The 20,800-nt window shown below is 42.8% G+C and overlaps 1 protein-coding gene across 1 annotated transcript in view; it reads right to left on the bottom strand.

Moving 5' to 3' along the window:
* clybl (citrate lyase beta like) overlaps positions 1-20,800 on the bottom strand; it is a 220,545-nt gene that overhangs the window by 90,059 nt on the left and 109,686 nt on the right. The window contains exon 3 of the mRNA XM_014172831.2: positions 3,870-4,058. Within this exon, the coding sequence (XP_014028306.2) occupies positions 3,870-4,058 (189 nt within the window). The remainder of the gene's footprint in view (positions 1-3,869; positions 4,059-20,800) is intronic.

Below are 20,800 nucleotides of genomic sequence, written 5' to 3' on the forward strand. Positions count from 1 at the left end.
AAGAAGGCAGAAATGTTTTGAGCATTTTTAGTTTCTCACTCCTCTTATTTTTTGCTTCCGTTGTGCAAGATGTTGAACAAGATGTGATCTGGGTTTTGAACACAGGTCGTCGGAGCGCCACAAGAATGTTGAGCTTAAGCCTAGGCAATAGTGGAGAAAGTAAATGCAAGTCTTCAGCTCCCAGACAAGGTTTAGAAACTGAACCACCTCTATTACAATTCATCCCCTTTCCACCAATGTTCTGTGCAAGATTCTGTGCGACTTCCATCGTGCGTTTACTGTGAACACTGAGACTGTACCCGCTTTAAGTTACAGTTTCAACAGTGGCCATGTTGGCTACTGTGGCTATTTAACAGAGGTGTGGACTCGAGTCACATGACTTGGACTCGAGTCAGACTCGAGTGACAAATATGATGACTTGCAACTCGACTTTGACTTTAACACCAATGACTCGTGACTTGACTTGGACTTGAGCCTTTTTGACTCGAACTGACTTGATACCCACCCCAAGCCCAAATATTAAAAATGATGCTATTTAAAAAAGTGTGCAGCTCATCAACTCTTCAGCCAATCAAATTGTGCCAGCTGAGAAAAAGTTGAGCGTGGCAGTGCAGAGGATCTTCGGTGTGTGAATTCCGACGGAGCCCTTGGAAAGATGATACCCCAAATTATTATTTTCGGATATAAAGACTACGCTGTAGTCAACAAAAAAACAGATTGGAACTTGCAAAACATGCCGGAAGAAAATTACAGACGGAGGCACAACTACTTCCAACTTTGTTCGACATTTGAAGCTGCACAAAGAACGGTAAGTCGTGGCTAATATAGCCGACAGCTATATAACTTTGCTAGTGTAGCATGTAGGCTAACGTAACATTAAATCAATGAGCCTCCACACAGTCAGTCAGTGCGGGAACGTGATCATTGCACCCAAGATTGAGCTACAATTGGCCAGGCAGTTGGTAGCCTAAATCCTGCCTGATGTTACTGCTGTTCCTGAAACCATTGACCTACGTTAGCCTACTGTAACCACACACAGAGAGGTTGTGTGTGTGTTAAGGTTGGGCGATTGTGTACAAGTCTACATCGCCCGATTGTGCCCCATAGCGATCCTCGATAGTCGATCGATATGGGGGGAGGGGGTCTTTCTCATGGCTACCCATGGAAGTCAAGTTTATTTGGCAAGTAATAAATATATATATTTTTAAAAGCATTCATGATTTGTGTAAATGTAATATACTAACTATTACTCTTGTTAAAAATATGAAATGGTATTACATTTGGTTTAGAGATCATTTTGACTTGTTTATGATTCGAAACTCAAAGTTTAGGACTTGAGACTTGACTTGCCTGTCTTGACTTGGGACTTGTAAAACAATGACTTGGTCCCACCTCTGCTATTTAATCATAATGTGGGCCTACCAGAGGCCTACCATCAAAAACAACAGAGAAAATGCATCCCATAACATTTTAACATAGAAATAGCTGTTCTATCATTCAGCCTACAGTAGCAGAAATGTGGGGTGTTCAATGTAGGCCTACATTCCATGAGACTTTTGAGGGAAAAAAAACAATCTGTTTATCCACTTGTTCTTCAGACAAGGAGGTGACTGAAAATGTTGTGTTTGATGCAAGAAACCACTTTACAAAATGAAATGCATTATTATTCCAACACTATTATTACAGAGAATCAGACAAATCATGCTACCCTCTGCCTATTGGCTACTTAGCTTATTCAAGCCTGTCTCAATATACACCACTGCACCTTTAAGAAAGAAATAAGCTCTTTACCTGACTCACTTTTCAAAGATGTCTATAAATGTACATGTTTTGTGCTCCTGTAAGAAGCAATCACTCCCCAAATTATCTACAACTTGGCTAATAACTCACTAACTAGCAAAGGATAAAAACAAAACAAGTGCATCTACTCACGACCGCTCAAGCTGTAAACACAGTCCAATTAAGTAAATGGCACAGATGCATTTGGTCTATTTGCATATAGGTCTACCGCAGCTCTGACTGTTTATGCCACACCGGTCTGTGTAAAGTTTACATAAGTTTACATTACCTTCCCAAGTTCTCTCACGTCACCCCGCTCCTCCGCTCTCTCCACTGGCTTCCAGTTGAAGCTCGCATCCGCTACAAGACCATGGTGATTGCCTACGGAGCTGTGAAGGGAACGGCACCTCCATACCTTCAGGCTCTGATCAGGCCCTACACCCAAACAAGGGCACTGCGTTCATCCACCACTGGCCTGCTGGCCCCCCTACCTCTGAGGAAGCACAGTTCCCGCTCAGCCCAGTCAAAACTGTTTGCTGCTCTGGCACCCCAATGGTGGAACAAGCTCCCTCACGATGCCAGGACAGCGGAGTCAATCACCACCTTCTGGAGACACCTGAAACCCCACCTCTTTAAGGAATACCTAGGATAGGATAAAGTAATCCTTCTAACCCCCCCCTTAAAAGATTTAGATGCACTATTGTAAAGTGGTTGTTCCACTGGATATCATAAGTTGAATGCACCATTTTGTAAGTCGCTCTGGATAAGAGCGTCATTATCACCGCATACTGGCTTTGCTTTAATTGCCCTGCCAATGAATGCATTGTCGTTGGGGGAATTTAAAAAATAGAAATATTTCAAAATGGGCTATATGATCACACCGGTAATAGATTCGTTGTTATATTACTTGTGAAGCACAGCTGAGTGAGCATACATTTAAATAATTTACTTTTTATTTTACTGGGCTGATGGTGCCTGTATCTGATGGTCAGTCTCAGTGGAGGGAGAGAACAGCTGACTGATGGTCTGCCTATCAACATCACTCCGCTCTCCCTTTCCTCCACTGACCAAAAAAGGACATGGACTTCCAGCTGATTGCGAAATTTGAGTCACACCTCATTATTTCTGCCTCATGCACAAATTAATGTTATTACTCCTGTGAACAGAGAAAGTGAAAAATTCCTCCATATTAAAAAAGACCCAAGCCACTAATAATAACAACAACGCAAGCCTATAGATACACTTTCATACCATTCATTACTACTGCGGTGCTTGTAGTAGCGCTGAGTGGAAATACATCACGCATTTTACGGCTTATAAACGTGTTGAATATAAAGTGTTGACAGTGCTGAGTAAGAACTTAAACATGAAGTCACTCATTAAAACAGCAGTTCTTTACTGTTTTGGTTGACAGTCTCACTCTAGTCATGGTTTTAAAGTTGTGAAATTTCACAGTATCAACTTTGGTGTAGCTTTCTTTATGCCTGCTACATTACTGCAGACACGGTGATCTAAGCCATCCGATTGGCCAGGGGTAAGCCTATAGCGCACTTGATTTGCTCTCTGGGCTCACCGGGAAGGCAGTTTGTACCTTCAGACACAAGAAATGGTTCCAAATGGCAACAGTTTGTCTACCCGGAGTGCAGAGCAGCTGAATCAGGGGCACATACCACCAACAGTTTTTTACAGAATGTTTGTCGAGATCGACCGATTTGTGACCACTGCTCCAGAAAGTCTAGTGAAGTTCAATCTCGTTCTTCTCTCTGTGTGCTGATATTTCTCTGTGGCAGTCCCGGGGGAGCTGCGTGGCAGTTTCTGGGCTACTGCACGCACACACACGCAGTTCAGAGGGAACATTGCTCTCCACCAATCTCGCCGCATCAACTCTAGCAGCAGATGGCAAGTGATGGAATCCAAGTCACTGCACCAATATGTCAAACTGGGTTTGACACAGACTGCACACTACAAGACTGTTAGCTCACTGAGCCAAAGTCTTAGTGTTAGCGCTGGGAGCTAAGACAAGTCTTTGGTCTCAGGCAATCACTCATGAAGCAAAAACCTCCACACGTACACACATAAAAGACACATACCCATTGCACCTCTGCTACGTCCTCCACCTTAGGCAGCATCAGGGCTGGAGGCAGAACCTCGGCCTGCAGGATGACCTGTAGGTCAGCATTGGCCAGGCCGCTGGACACGGAGTTGACCCTCACACACTTCTCTGTCCTGCCCAGGTCCAGCTCTGCCAGCATCCTGGGGATGGTCTCCCTTGCCTCTGTCTTGAAAAGGAGACAAAACAAAGAAAATAGTCCATTATTACATAGAAGGATGCAGAGAGAGAGAGAGAGAGCGAGAGCGAGAGCGAGAGAGAGAGAGAGAGAAAGAGAAAAAAAATATGGATGAAGGAGAGAGTAGGGGAGATTGAGAAAGAAGGAGAGAGGGAGAAAAAGAAAAGAGTAGCTGTCAGCTTTGCACCAGTCCAGCGTTAAAGGAATACTGCAAGATTTAGAGATTTAGATTGTTTATCTACTTACCCAGAGTCAGAAATCATGGATATCATTTGTATGTCTCTGCGTGCAGTTTGGAGATTATTGAAGATAGCAAGCATATAGCGCAATTGCTGGAAGTCTCCCAGTACAGTATCCAGGTCCTCTCACATGCAGGTGAATAGACCTAACCAGGGGTTGGAACAACAATGTTTTTCCATTTGTTTTGTTCTGAACAGAACTAGATTTTATTTTGTTCCATTCCACTGTTCCGACCAGCAAAATAAAGTTCTGAACCAGTTTGAACACCAAAAAAGTACTGGTTTATATATTTTTTTAAACCTCTGAAATCTTATTTTGTTTTACATTTAGCTTGACATTAAACTACAATCATGCAGTGCGGATAGAGCAGCTTGCTATGAAGCGGGCAAGCTATAGCGCAATGAGTTGTTAAACATGCGTGATGGAAAAACGAGTGTAGGGCGTGAGATGTAAATAAAATTTTGTGGGTGGGAAGAGAGCGAGAAGGAAGAGGCTTGGCTTGAAGCTCTGGGCATCTTGTGATGACATATATTATCTGAATTAGGCCAACCGAATTATACCTATGGAGGAGCGGTTTCTATGGAGGAACTTTAAATGTCTTTGAACTTCAGAGTTGACTTAACGTTGGAACAGAGAAGCTCGCAAGCTAACAACCTAGTGTGTGCAGAGCGGCACCAGAATTAAAAACGTCTTACCTTTTTGTAGCTAATAAATTCAATGTGAAATGTATTAACTACAGTATCCCTAACTAGCATTGAAAAATTCAAACCATTATTCTCTAATTAAAAATCTCTCCCCATTTTCTGAATCACGCTTGTAATGTCAGTAGACTAGAGCTATGCTTCGGAGGGGGAGGGGCAGGTAGTCTACACACACACACACACAGCAAAGATTTTCAGCTGGCAGGCAGGCACTGGAAGAAGTTTCTGATTGACAGAGGGAGGGTTTTGCCTAGGCGGTTTATTGCGTTTTTGTGGGACTGGAAAAAGATGTCCAAAATGTAAAATAACGTTATTAACCGGTTTCCATGCTTTTAAAATAACGGTTCTGTTCCCGGAACAGTATAGATCACTTTCGTTCCTGGTTATGATTCTGTTCCTTGAAAAATGTCGTTCTTTTCCGGTTTTAGGTTCTGTTGCCTGAACCGGGTCCAACCCCTGTTTTTAATTACTCCAAAACTGGGTGGTTGGTCATTTATAGTCTTACAAAGCTATACATAGCAATCAATACTTTCAAACATGTTTTATTTCACTGATAATATTAAGATTCTATCCACTTCCTCATTCTTTCCCCATTGTCGCATAGAAAAGTATTGAGATCGCAATTTTGTATCCGTCCCATTATGGTGTCTGTGAGCTCACAGGTAGATACCATGTTGTGATGACCAAATTACCTACCACCAAGTTTTGGAGTAGTTAGAAAGTCTATTCCCCTGCTAATGAGAGTAGCTAGCTACCGGGAGACTTCCAGCAATTGCGCTACGATAACGATATGCTAATAATAATAATGGTATCCATGAGTTCGTTTGACTCTGGGTAGATAAAGTAGATAAACAACCTAAATTGAGAAATCTTGCAATATCCCTTTAAAGCTTGACCCAAGAGCAGGGTTGGGGATTTTGCGATCAAATCCATGTCCTGGATGTGTACCATATTGCTCGGCCTAAAACTACATATGAAATGGTTTTCTATAGTATTGAATAAGTGAAAGCAGGTATTTTGTCAACAGACCACAGATAATAATGGGAGAGTGTTGGGTAAAAACACAAAGATGAATCCTATAATGGCAAGTCGCAATAGACACTCCGATATTTATCAATGTCAGTTCTACCCTATTTCCCAACATAAAAGCTGTATATGCAGTCTAATCTCGTTCCCAGACACTTCCGCCCAAATGCGCAGAGTCTGGTGAACCAACACGGCAAACTTGGCCTTTGTTAGCCAATAGAAAGATCGGGAGCATAGGCAATGAAGGGGTTTGATTAATCTGGCCCGGGCGAAGGCAGGGAGGGAGGAGCGCCCTCCTCAAATCGAACAGTAATCTGCACTGCTCGGTCATGTTGTCAACAAGGCAGCATGGTGCATCGCCCAGAAACATACAACCCTTTCTGTATAAAATACATTTTTGAATTTTCAATCCAGTTTTCATTGGTAGGGCAGACAGTGTTATCATAAGCAATCACTTTTGCATGGGAAAACAGAATCCTACTCATTACTAAACGTGCTTAATTACGTCACTTTTGTTTTGAGCCAACTTCGCCGTCGGACAGAGCGGGGCACATGGCTCATGCCTGGGAAGCAGCCCGGTCCATAATCGAATGCAATCAACTTTCAGCCCGTGCAAAAAACGCTTACACCGGCGCACGGGTGAGATTATTCAAACCCCCTCCCTGGCTTAATCTACCAACCAATCATCTCCCACAACACCTTCCCCCTAACCTGTATGTGTATTCTATACATGTCTTGCCTCCACTTGGAAACACACCTCACAGTTGTGTGATTTGCTCAAATTAAATGACAAATACTTTACTCAGTAAGGTCACTCCCACTGAATTGTATGGTCACTCCCACTAAGGCCAACTTGAAGCATTGATATCCAACACTAGCCATGGGATGAGGTTATATGCAGCCTGCATTTCACAAGGATAACACAATAACATAACTAATTTGGGTAAACTGCACTCAGATTTTTATTTGAGACTGTTTTATAGAAAACACATTGACCATTATCCATTAAACAACATAACAGGTATTGTAAATAGATAGAAAAGGTTTCATAAAGTGTCTGTCTCTATATTCAGAGTATTACATCAATCTAGAGAAAATGGCATGAACTCATCAAGAGAGATCTGTCTCCCAAAAGAGGGTTGTGACACTTACGCAACAAGGTACAGCTCACTCTTCATAAATTAGGGTTCAAAGGTTTTCCTGGTGAAGTCAAGTGATCAGGAAAAACTCAGGACCCTAATGATAAGACTGCACAGCACACATTGACAGCCTCTCCAGTCCCTTATGAAGTCTCCAAACAAGCAGAGCCATTGTGAAGGGAGGATAAGGAGAAATGAAAGAGAAATCACCAGTCCCTACACCTATCTGTGACACAGTAGCCTGCAGATTCAAACCAGATGGAGGGAGGGAGAGACGGATGGATGGAGGGGGGCAGAGTTGGAAGGCTTTCTGGGAGAAATGTGTTGTAAAATAAGCAACATGAGGAAATGACGGCTTAGGACTTGTCAGGTCAGGTCAGAGGCGGGGGACTGTGTGTGTGTGTGTGTGTGTGTGTGGATAAGAGAGGTGGTCATTAGCTAGCCTTCTGTGCCTGTCAGATAGAGTGATGACCCTGTTCAATAGACAGATGAAGAGAAGAAGGGGTTATGAGGGGAGAGAGAAACTTGAATAAGCACCTTAGGCCAGGTCAACCTGGTTTCAGAAACTGTACATACATGCTGACACACACTCAAGCACAAAGCCCAACCGTTCTAACCCCACACCAACTATGGGCACTCTGCGGTAGGTTATTGGATAGGACTGTGGGTTCCTAATGGTGTGTACGGATCTGTGCCTCTGTTTGACAACTGCTGACCTGCTACTCTACCCACTTCATTATGAGATGTTCACTCAGAAGGGCCTACTAGTTATCTCTACTTGTCCGACGTCACACACACACACACACTTCTTCTCAGTGTGTGCATGCGCACCGGTGCAGTCTGTGTGTGTGAGAGACTGTGACTAAGGCGCATTCCAGGCTAAGACAGAGATCACAGTGCACCCCTTCTCAACTGATGAAATAATCCATCATGTCTCAGCCAAGACGGCAGAATACAGGCAGACGTCCCCTCAAACAGAGACCAGATGACTCCTATGAAATCAGTGCCAACTTTAAAAAATATACTTTGCTAAAGCATTAACTTAACAATTCATATTAAAAAGTGATGATACTCAGAACTGCTTGTACACAGTACTAGTCTCACACACACACACACACACACACACACACACACACACACACACACACACACACACACACACACACACACACACACACACACACACCGAGAGAGACAGCGAGAGACATGCAGACCAACGCACACATAGAGAAACAAAGTACCAGTCAAATATTTTATATTTGCAATTCTTCAAAGTAGCCACCCTTTCCCTTGATTACAGCTTTGCACTCTTGGCATTCTCTCAACCACCTTCACCTGGAATGCTTTTCCAACACTCTTAAAACCTCTTGGGGCTAGGTGGGACGCTAGCGTGCCACCCGTGGTGCACTCCATCAACAGCAGGTGCATTTCAAGAGCGGCAAATTTGAATCCAAATAAATGTCAAAATTCTAATTTTTCAAAAATACAACTATTTTACACCATTTGAAAGATAAACATCTCCTTAATCTAACCACGTTTTACGATTTCAAAAAGGTTTTACGGCGAAAGCATAAATTTAGAGTATGTTAGGACAGTACATTTACAAGAGTTGTGTGTAATGTTTTGTCAAGTCAAAGACAGGGTCACCAAAACCATAAAACCAGCTAAAATGATGCACTAACCTTTTACAATCTCCATCAGATGACACTCCTAGGACATTATGTTAGACAATGCATGCATTTTTAGTTCTATCAAGTTCATATTTATATCCAAAAACAGCGTTTTACTATGGCATTGATGTTGAGGAAATCGTTTCCCTCCAATAACCGGCAGTCAAGTCAGCGTCACAAATTAAATAATTAAAATTAGAAAACATTGGTAAAATATTATATTGTCATTTAAAGAATTATAGATTTACATCTCTTGAACGCAATCAACTTGCCAGATTTAAAAATAACCTTACTGGGAAATCACACTTTGCAATAATCTGAGCACTGCGCCCAGAAAAATACGCGTTGCGATACAGACTAGACGTCATGTTGGGGAGATCTAAAATCTAAAATACTATGTAAATAATCCATTACCTTTGATTCTCTTCATCAGATGTCACTTCCAGGTATCACAGGTCCATAACGAATGTAGTTTTTTTCAAAAAAGCTCATCATTTATGTCCAAAAATCTCCGTCTTGTTAGCACATGATCTAAGCCAGCCGGACTTCTCGTCATGAACGAGGGGAAAAAATATATTTACGTTCGTTCAAACATGTCAAACGTTGTATAGCATAAATCATTAGGGCCTTTTTTAACCAGAACATGAATAATATTCAAGGTGGACGAATGCATACTCTTTTATAACGTATTGGAACGAGGGTACCCAACGAACTCGCGCGCCAGGTGTCTAATGGGACATCATCGTTCCATGGCTCTTGTTCGGTCAGATCTCCCTCCAGAAGACTCAAAACACTTTGTAAAGGCTGGTGACATCTAGTGGAAGCAATAGGAAGTGCCAAAATATTCCTCAGCCCCTGTGTTTTTCAATGGGATAGGTTTAAAGGTAATACAACACATCAGGTATCCACTTCCTGTCAGAAAATGTCTCAGGGTTTTGCCTGCCAAATGAGTTCTGTTATACTCACAGACACCATTCAAACAGTTTTAGAAACTTTAGAGTGTTTTCTATCCATATATAATAAGTATATGCATATTCTAGTTACTGGGTAGGATTAGTAACCAGATTAAATCGGGTACATTTTTTTTATCCAGACGTGCAAATGCTGCAGTGCTCAGATTATTGCAAAGTGTGATTTCCCAGTAAGGTTATTTTTAAATCTGGCAAGTTGATTGCGTTCAAGAGATGTAAATCTATAATTCTTTAAATGACAATATAATATTTTACCAATGTTTTCTAATTTTAATTATTTAATTTGTGGTGCTGACTTGACTGCCGGTTATTGGAGGGAAACGATTTCCTCAACATCAATGCCATAGTAAAACGCTGTTTTTGGATATAAATATGAACTTGATAGAACTAAAAATGCATGCATTGTCTAACATAATGTCCTAGGAGTGTCATCTGATGGAGATTGTAAAAGGTTAGTGCATCATTTTAGCTGGTTTTATGGTTTTGGTGACCCTGTCTTTGAATTGACAAAACATTACACACAGCTATTGTCAATGTACTCTCCTAACATAATCTAACTTTATGCTTTCGCCGTAAAACCTTTTTGAAATCGGACAACGTGGTTAGATTAAGGAGATGTTTATCTTTCAAAGGGTGTAAGATAGTTGTATGTTTGAAAAATTTGAATTTTGACATTTATTTGGTTTCAAATTTGCCGCTCTTGAAATGCACCTGCTGTTGATAGGGTGCACCACGGGTGGCACGCTAGCGTCCCACATAGCCCCAAGAAGTTAAAGGAGTTCCCACATATGCTGAGCACTTGATGGCTGCTTTTCCTTCACTCTGCAATGCAACTCATCCCAAACCATCTCAATTGGGTTGAGGTCAGGTGATTGTGGAGGCCAGGTCATCTGACACAGAACTCCATCACTCTCCTTCTTGGTCAAATAGCCCTTACACAGCCTGGAGGTGTGTTGGGTCATTGTCCTGTTGAAAAACAAATCGATAGTGAGACTAAGCTCAAACCAGATGGGATGGCGTATCGCAGCAGAATGCTGTGGTAGCCATGCTGGTTAAGTGTGCCTTGAATTCTAGATAAATCACAGACAGTGTCACCAGCAAAGCACCCCCACACCATCACATCTCCTACTCCATGATTCACGGTGGGAACCACACATGCGGAGTATATCCGTTTACCTACTCTGCGTCTCACAAAGACACGGCGGTTGGAACCAAAAATCTCAAATTTGAAATCATCAGACCAAATGACAGATTTCCACCGGTCTAATGTCCATTGCTCATGTTTCTAAGTCCAAGCAAGTCTCTTCTTATTATCGGTGTCCTTTAGTAGTGGTTTCTTTGCAGCAATTCGACCATGAAGGCTTTATTCACACAGTCTCCTCTGAACAGTTGATGTTGAGATGTGTCTGTTACTTGAACTCTGAGAAGCATTTATTTGGGCTGCAATTTCAGAGGCTGGGAACTTATCCTCTGCAGCAGAGGTAACTCTGGGTCTTCCTTTCCTGTGGTGTTCCTCATGAGAGCCAGTTTCATCATAGCGCTTGATGGTTTTTGCGACTGCACTAGAGAACCTTTCAAAGTTCTTGAAATTTACCGGATTGACTGACCTTCATGTCTTAAAGTAATGACGTACTGTCATTTCTCTTTGCTTATTTGAGCTGTTCTTGCCATAATATGGACTAGCTCGTTTACCAAATAGGGCTATCTTCTGTATACCACCCCTACAGAACCGATTGGCTCAAACGCATTAAGAAGGAAAGATATTCCACATATTCGACCTGTTAATTGAAATTCATTCCAGGTGACTACCTCATAAAGCTGGTTGAGAGAATGACAAGTGTGCAAAGCTGTCATCAGGACAAAGGGTGGCTACTTTGAAGAATATCAAATATAAACAAATCAAAATAGATTAACACTTTTTACTTCCTGATTCCACGTGTTATTTGATAGTGTTGAGGTCTTCACTATTATTCTACAATGTAGAAAATAGTAAAAATAAAGAAAACCCCTGGAATGACTAGGTGTGTCTAAACTTTTGACTGGTAGTGAACAGAGACATCCACTCAGATACAGACTGAGACACACGTCAGCTAGAGAGAAATGGAGACATGAACTGCTGTCTCAGCCTCCCTGCCTAGTGATGCATAGACACTCCTGACCAAACAAAATGAATAGCCACTGGTAAATCAGTTCATCATCAGAAACCTCGTTTATAACATTCTCTGATAAAACGCAGACAGGAGATGGGTGAGAGTCTCCAGTGGCCAAGTTCAAGGTTGATATACTGCCGGGCGGTGTGGATAAAACCACTTTCATGTAACAAGAGACGCAGACGGTCTTTCTTTTCTGTACTTTTGTGGCTTTGAGATGGTGCATTACTTCTGAAACAGAGACGCTTGGCTGGCAGGCAAAAGGAGCTCAGTGGACACACAGGAACACCCCCCCCCCCCACACACACACCCATCTTACATACCCTCCACACGCCTGTCCTCCATTCCTTTTCTCTCTTTTTCTTTTTTGCAAATTGACAGAGGGAACATTCCTGTGGACATGTCCTCTTCTGTGAGCGCCGGTACTCTGAGCTTGAATAAAGCACTTTGAAACGGGACATCTTTTATATTAATAGACGGCCGTCCAACAAGTGTCTTTAAAGCCCCCTCCCCAATCGCCTAGCCTCCCACCAGGTACTCGCCCCAAAACCCCGGCTCTCACTCCTCCTTTGAGTCCCTCCATCATCCTCATCATTAGAGGCTGACGCACACGCAGGCATGCCGGAGACACACACTCACACACAAACACAGATTAGCTTTTTAAGTGCATAACACCTGACCTTTCTATGCGAGAGGGCAGATCTTTAACACACACACACAAAGTGTCCTACAGAGTGGTGTGTACGCTACACAGTATGGATGGATATCGCTTTACACACATCACACAAGCCTGAAGACAGACAGGCATGCCCTACAGTCTTCACCTCCTAGGCTGCATCAGTCTCTACTGTATATTAAATAAGCTCTACACTGTTGCAAGAAGATTGAAAAGGGGGGCAACTGGCATAAATGTTGTTCTCTCATGAATACTTATATTATATTTAGTTAGAGTAACAGGCAATGAAGAAATGTCTGAAAATAGAATTCTAAATACAAGTGTATTTAATTACTTTCTAAAATGAATGGATTCACATACAAGGCATAAGCTTAACTTAAAAGCATTAACAAGTATTATTCTAACCATGCCCCAAAAGCCCGTGAGAGAGAGAGAGAGAGAGAGAGAGAGAGAGAGAGAGAGAGAGAGAGAGAGAGAGAGAGAGAGAGAGAACTAAAGTCTCAACACAGTAGTTCAGGAACAAATACGAGAAATAACAATGAATCTTTATGATACAAAACCCGAGTTGTTGACCAATAGCATCACTGTAAAGTTAACCTCCAATCAGATATCAGACCTACATGATGTAACCGCTGCTTCTCAGAGGCGTGACAATGGGGATTGGCAAAACCAACACGGAGAATGCTGAATTCATAAGACAACGCAGAGTAAATTCTTGTATACAGTTGATAAGAAGAAGAATTTCGGGGCTGACCTACGTACACAGGCATCTGGAAGTGTAGAGAGCTACTGTAGTTGTTGTATTGTGTGTCTCTGCAAATGTGTTTATGTGTATGTACGTGTGTGTATGAAGTCGAACGTGTGTGTGTGTGTGTGTGTGTGTGTGTGTGTGTGTGTGTGTGTGTGTGTGTGTGTACGTGTGTGAACAAAGCCACGAGTCATCCTGTACATCGTATTTTTTTTTCTCCTGAGGCCAGGCATTTTGTTTCCTGCTATGACGACCCGCATTGCCATTTAAAATGAGCTCAGGTGAAGGACAGCCTGCCTTTGTGTGTGTGTGTGTGTGTGTGTGTGTGTGTGTGTGTGTGTGTGTGTGTGTGTACAGTGCCTTCGTTAAGTATTCAGGTACCTTGATTTTTTCCATGTTACAGCCTTATTCTAAAATGGATTAAAAACAAATAATTGTCAGCAATCTACACACAATACCCCATAATGACAAAGCGAAAACAGGTTTTTAGAAATGTTTGCAAATGTATTAAAAATAGTATTCAGTATTCAGACCCTTTGCTATGAGACTCGAAGTTGAGCTCAGGTGCATCCTGTTTCAATTGATCTGATGTTTCTACAACAATGAAACAAGCTAAGCGTCAGTACAGAGACAAAGTAGAGTCACAATTCATCGGCTCAGACAGGAGAGGTATGTGGCAGGGTCTACAATCAATCACGGACTACAAAAAGAAAACCAGCCACGTCGCGGACCACGATGTCCTGCTCCCAAACAAACTAAATAACTTCTTTGCTCGCTTTGAGTACAATACAGTGCCAATGACACTGTCCGCTACCAAAACCTGCGGGCTCTCCTTCACTGCAGCCAATGTGAGTAAAGCATTTAAACGTGTTAACTCTCACAAGGCTGCCAGCCCAGACGGCATCCCTAGCCGTGTCCTCAGAGCATGCGCAGACCAGCTGGCTGGTGTGTTTACGGACATATTCAATCAATCCTTATCCCAGTCTGCTGTTCCCACATGCTTCAAGAGGGCCACCATTGTTCCAGTACCCAAGAAAGCTAAGGTAACTGAGCTAAATGACTATCGCCCCGTAGCACTCACCTCTGTCATCATGAAGTGCTTTGAGAGACTAGTCAAGGATCATATCACCTCCACCCTACCTGACACCCTAGACCCACTCCAATTTGCTTACCGCCCCAATAGGTCCACAGATGACGCAATCACACTGCCCTAACCCATCTGGACAAGAGGAATACCTATGTAAGAATGCTGTTCATCGATTACAGCTCAGCATTTAACACCATAGTACCCTCCAAACTTGTCATTAAGCGCGAGACCCTGGGTCTTAACTCCACCTTGTGCAACTGGGTCCTGGACTTCCTGACGGGCCGCCCCCAGGTGGTGAGGTTAGGAAACAACATCTCCACCCCGCCGATCCTCATCACTGGGGCCCCACAATGGTGCGTTCTCAGCCCTCTCCTGTACTCCCTGTTCACCCATGACTGCGTGGCCATGCACGCCTCCAACTCAATCATCAAGTTTGCAGACGACACCACAGTGGTAAGCTTGATTACCAACAACGACGAGACGGCCTACAGGGAGGAGGTGAGGGCCCTCGGAGTGTGGTGTCAGGAAAATAACCTCACACTCAACGTCAACAAAACAAAGGAGATGATCGTGGACTTCAGGAAACAGCAGACGGAGCACCCCCCTAGTCACATCGATGGGACAGTAGTGGAGAAGGTGGAAAGTTTTAAGTTCCTCGGCGTACACATCACTGACAAACTGAAATGGTCCAGCCACACAGACAGCGTGGTGAAGAAGGCGCAACAGCGCCTCTTCAACCTCAGGAGGCTGAAGAAATGCGGCTTGTCACCAAAAACACTCACAAACTTTTACAGATGCACAATCGAGAGCATCCTGTCGGGCTGTATCACCGCCTGGTACGGCAACTGCTCCGCCCATAACCGTAAGGCTCTCCAGAGGGTAGTGAGGTCTGCACAACGCATCACCGGGGGCAAACTACCTGCTCTCCAGGACACCTACACCACCCGATGTCACAGGAAGGCCAAAAAGATCAAGGACACCAACCACCCGAGCCACTGCCTGTTCACCCCGCTATCATCCAGAAGGCGAGGTCAGGACAGGTGCATCAAAGCTGGGACCGAGAGACTGAAAAACAGCTTCTATCTCAAGGCCATCAGACTGTTAAACAGCCATCACTAACATTGAGTGGCTGCTGCCAACATACTGACTCGATCTCTATCCACTTTAATAATAAAAACTTGGATGTAATAAATGTATCACTAGTCACTTTAACCTCTATGGGCTAGGCGGGACGAATTCGTCCCACCTACGTAACAGCCAGTCTAATCCAGTGGCGCGATTTTTGAATCATTTGAAATACTATTACTTCAATTTCTCAAACATATGACTATTTTACAGCTATTTAAAGACAAGACTCTCGTTTATCTAACCACACTGTCCGATTTCAAAAAGGCTTTACAACGAAAGCAAAACATTAGATTATGTCAGGAGAGTGCCCAGCCAGAAATAATCAGACACCCATTTTTCAAGCTAGCATATAATGTCACATAAACCCAAAGCCACAGCTAAATGCAGCACTAACCTTTTATGATCTTCATCAGATGACACACCTAGGACATTATGTTATACAATACATGCATGTCTGTTCAATCAAGTTCATATTTATATCAAAAAACAGCTTTTTACATTAGCATGAGACGTTCAGAACTAGCATACCCCCGCAAACTTCCGGTGAATTTACTAACAATTTTACTAAATTACTCACGATAAACGTTCACAAAAAGCATAACAATTATTTTAAGAATTATAGATACATTACTCCTCTATGCACTCGATATGTCCGATTTTAAAATAGCTTTTCGGATGAAGCACATTTTGCAATATTCTAAGTACATAGCCCAGCCATCAAGGGCTAGCTATTTAGACACCCACCAAGTTTAGCACTCACCAATATCAGATTTACTATTATAAAAGTTTGATTACCTTTTGTTGTCTTCGTCAGAATGCACTCCCAGGATTTCTACTTCAATAACAAATGTAGGTTTGGTCCCAAATAATCCATCTTTATATCCAAATAGCGTCGTTTTGTTCGTGCGTTCTAGACACTATCAGAATGGTAATCCACGGTCGCGAGCATGGCGCAGAACGTGACAAAAAAATTCTAAATATTCCATTACCGTACTTCGAAGCATGTCAACCGCTGTTTAAAATCCATTTTTCTGCAATTTATCTCGTAGAAAAGCGATAATATTCCGACCGGGAATCTGCAATAAGCTAAACAGCCTAATGAATATACTCCACTGGGGCTAATCGCGCACGCGCCTCATTCAATGGTCCTCTGATCGGCCACTTGGATAAGGTGATAATCTGTTTCAGCCTGAGGCTGCCTCGTCATCCTTCAGGATTTTACCGGCTTCTGAGAGCCTATTGGAGCCCTGGGAATTGTCACGTTACAGCTAAGATCCTTACTCTTCAATAAACAGATGCAAGACGCACGACTCCTTGTCAGACAGGCCACTTCCTGCATGAAACCTTGTCAGGTTTTTGCCTGCCATAGGAGTTCTGTTATACTCACAGACACCATTCAAACAGTTTTAGAAACTTTAGGATGTTTTCTATCCAAACCTGAGGCAGTTAAAAATGGGCACATATTTTTTCCAAAATTCTCAATACTGCCCCCTAGCCCAAACAGGTTAAACTATGCCACTTTACATAATGTTTACATACACTACTCATCTCATATGTATATACTGTACTCTATACCATCTACTGCATCTTGCCTATGCCGTTCAGCCAACGCTCATCAAAATATATTATGTACATATTCTTATTCATTCCTTTACATTTGAGTGTATAAGGTAGTTGTTGTGAAATTGTTAGATTACTTGTTAGATATTACTGCATGGTCGGAAGTAGAAGCACAAGCATTTCGCTACACTCGCATTAACATCTCCTAACCATGTGCATGTGACAAATAAAATTTGAATTGATTTGATCTTTATTGTAGTCCACCTGTGGTAAATTCAATTGATTGGACATGATTTGCAAAGGCACACACCTGTCTATATAAGGTTCTACAGTTGACAATGCATGTCAGAGCAAAAACCAAGCCATGAGGTCAAAAGGGATTGCCCGTAGAGCTCAGAGACAGGATTGTGTCGAGGCACAGATCTGGGGAAGGGTATCAAAACATTTCTGCAGCATTGTAGGTCCCCAAGAACACAGTGGCCTTCATCATTCTTAAATGGAAGAAGTTTGGAACCACCAACTCTTCCTAGAGCTGGCCACTGGGCCAAACTGAGCAATCGGGGGAGAAAGGCCTTGGTCAGGGAGGTGACCAAGAACACGATGGTCACTCTGACAGAACTCTACAGTACGTCTGTGGAGATGGGAGAACCTTCCAGAAGGACAACCATCTCTGCAGCACTCCACCAATCAGGCCTTTATGGTAGAGCGGTCAAAGATGCTTCAATAAAGTACTGAATATTTACAGTACCAGTCAAAAGTTTGGACACACCAAATTCAAAGTTTTTTCTTTATTGTTACTATTTCCTACTTTTTAGAATAATAGTGAAGACATCAAAACTATGATATAACACATATGGAATCATGCAGTAATCCACAAAGTGTTAAACAAATTAAACAAAACCGCCCTTTGCCTTGATGACAGCTTTGCACACTCTTGGCATTATTTCAACCAGCTTCATGAGGTAGTCACCTGGGATGCTTTTCCAACAATCTTAAAGGAGTTGCTGAGCACTTGTTGGCTGCTTTTCCTTCACTCTGCAGTCCAACTCATCCCAAACCATCTCAATTGTGTTGAGGTTGGGTGATTGTGGAGGCCAGGTCATCTAATGCAGCACTCCATCATTCTCCTTCTTGGTCAAATAGCCCTTACACAGCCTGGAGGTGTTTTGGGTCATTGACCTGTTGAAAAACAAATGATATCCCATCTGGTTTGCATTTAGTGGGACTGGCGTATTGCTGCAGAATGCTGTGGTAGCCATGCTGGTTAAGTGTGCCTTGAATTCTAAATAAATCACTGACAGTGTCACCAGCAAAGCACCCACACACCATCACACCTCCTCCTCCGTGCTTCACGGAGGAAATCATCCATTCACCATGTAGAGATCATCCATGTAGAGATCATCCATTCACCTACTCTGCATCTCACAAAGACAAACCAAAAATCTTAAAATTTGGACACATCAGACTAAAAGGACAGATTTCCACCGGTCTAATGTCCATTGCTCGTGTTTCTTGACGCAAGCAAGTCTCTTATTCTTATTGGTGTCTTTTAGTAGTGGTTTCTTTGCAGCAATTCGACCATGAAGGTATAATTCACACGTCTCCTCTGAACAGTTGATGTTGAGATGTGTACTTCAACTCTGTGAAGCATTAATTTGGGCTGCAATCTGAGGTGCAGTTCTGTATTTGTATTTATTATGGATCCCCAGAAACTTTAAGGCAGTTTATACAATTTTCAAATTGACTATTTCTGGCTGGTAACTCTAATGAACTTATCCTCTGCAGCAGAGGTAACTCTGGGTCTTCCTTTCCTGTGGCGGTCCTCATGAAAGCCAGTTTCATCATAGCACTTGGTTTTTGTGATTAGGATTTTCGGATTGACTGACCATGCCTTAAAGTAATGATGGGACTGTTGTTTCTCTTTGCTTATTTGAGCTGTTCTTACCATAATATGGACTTGGTCTTTTACCAAATAGGTCTGTCTTCTGTATACCACCCCTACCTTGTAACAACACAACTGACTGCCTCAAATGCAATAAGTTAATAAATTCCACAAATTAACTTTTAACAAGGCACACCTGCTAATTGGAATGCATTCCAGGTGACTACCTCATCAAGCTGGTTGAGAGGATGCCAAGAGTGTGCAAAGCTGTCATCAAGGCAAAGGGTGGCTACTATCAAATATAAAATGAATTTTGATTTGTTTAACACTTTTTTGGTTACTACATGATTCCATATGTGTTATTTCATAGTTTTGATGTCTTCACTATTATTCTACAATGTAGGAAAGAGTAAAAAAAAGGAAAAACCCTTGAATGAGTAGGTGTGTCCAAATGTTTGACTGGTACTGTAGCTGGAGAGGTATAGAAGGGGAGGGAAGGGAGAATCCATCCGTCCATCCCTCAGTTACACTCATCTTTTCTCTTCTCCTGCCATCCCTCCTCCTCTCTCCCTGCATCCCATAACATACATGATGTAGGAGGGAAAAAGGGAAGGGAGAATCCATCCATCCTTCCTCTCTTTTTCCAACTCCCTCCATCCCCTAGCACATGGCGGTATGGGGGAGAGTGAGAATTACATCCCTCCCTTCCACTCATTTTTTCTTCCTTCCATCCCTCTCTCTCTCCCTCTGTTCAAAAGCACACGTAGCGCCAGGCCGTGGGTCAGCCAGGGAAAACAAAGGGAGTGTAACAGGATAATGAGAGAGGGAGAGAGGACCTCTGTGTTCTCTCTGTTCTCTCTTCCTCAGCGTTTTATGATCCCTCTCTCTTTCTCTGAACCCCTGGCCTCAACCCACAGCATCTGGAGCATGTGTGTGTGCACGACGTGTGTGTGTTTCTGTCCCAAGAGGTGAGGGCCATAGAGAGGGATGCTAGGAGTACTCAGTATTGTATCACACACAGTGTGCTGAAGAATTACCCCACACACTATGAGGAAACCCCATCTACTACCATTCCAGAAGAACAATCATTAAATTGTCTGCACCTTCCACGAATTATGAGCCCCCCCCCACCCATGGACCACACCCCACACATGACTGTGGCAGGACGCCTGCCGCTTAACCCACACACTGATAGGACTAACACACACACACACACAAGCATACATGACATGCAAGAACGCACAGACACAGGTCTGTGACAGGCAGATTGGTTTGGCAAAGACAGGGTGTGTGTATGATCTCGTTGGGGCAGGATCTAATTTCTGGGTGAGAGGCTCAGATTATTTTGTGATTCTTGGCAGGTTGGCTGGGAGTTTCTCGCAACTCTACTAGGCTCACTGAAGAGATCAGGGGCACTCATACACACAGATATCAGTGCATGCACAAACACACAGCCGCAGACAAGGGCACGCACACACAGAGACACAGACAGACACACACTGAGGGTTGATCCCCGATTGTCCAATCTGTCAAATAAATATTAATTTGACTCTTTTTACTTTTAGAATAAATGTCTCAAACTTCCTCTCTTGACTAACAATATGTAACAAAAGACAGTAGCTGTTTTTCTATGTAGCAGATTCAATAATACAGATTAAAGGACAGGGAATTACACCATGCGTTTCCCTACACTATAACATTAACCCAGGGTGGGACAATTTGAATGACTAAGAATGAAGCTTGCTGGTGGTAATG

The sequence above is a fragment of the Salmo salar genome, chromosome ssa25, assembly GCF_905237065.1.
Source record: "Salmo salar chromosome ssa25, Ssal_v3.1, whole genome shotgun sequence".
NCBI lineage: Eukaryota > Metazoa > Chordata > Actinopteri > Salmoniformes > Salmonidae > Salmo > Salmo salar.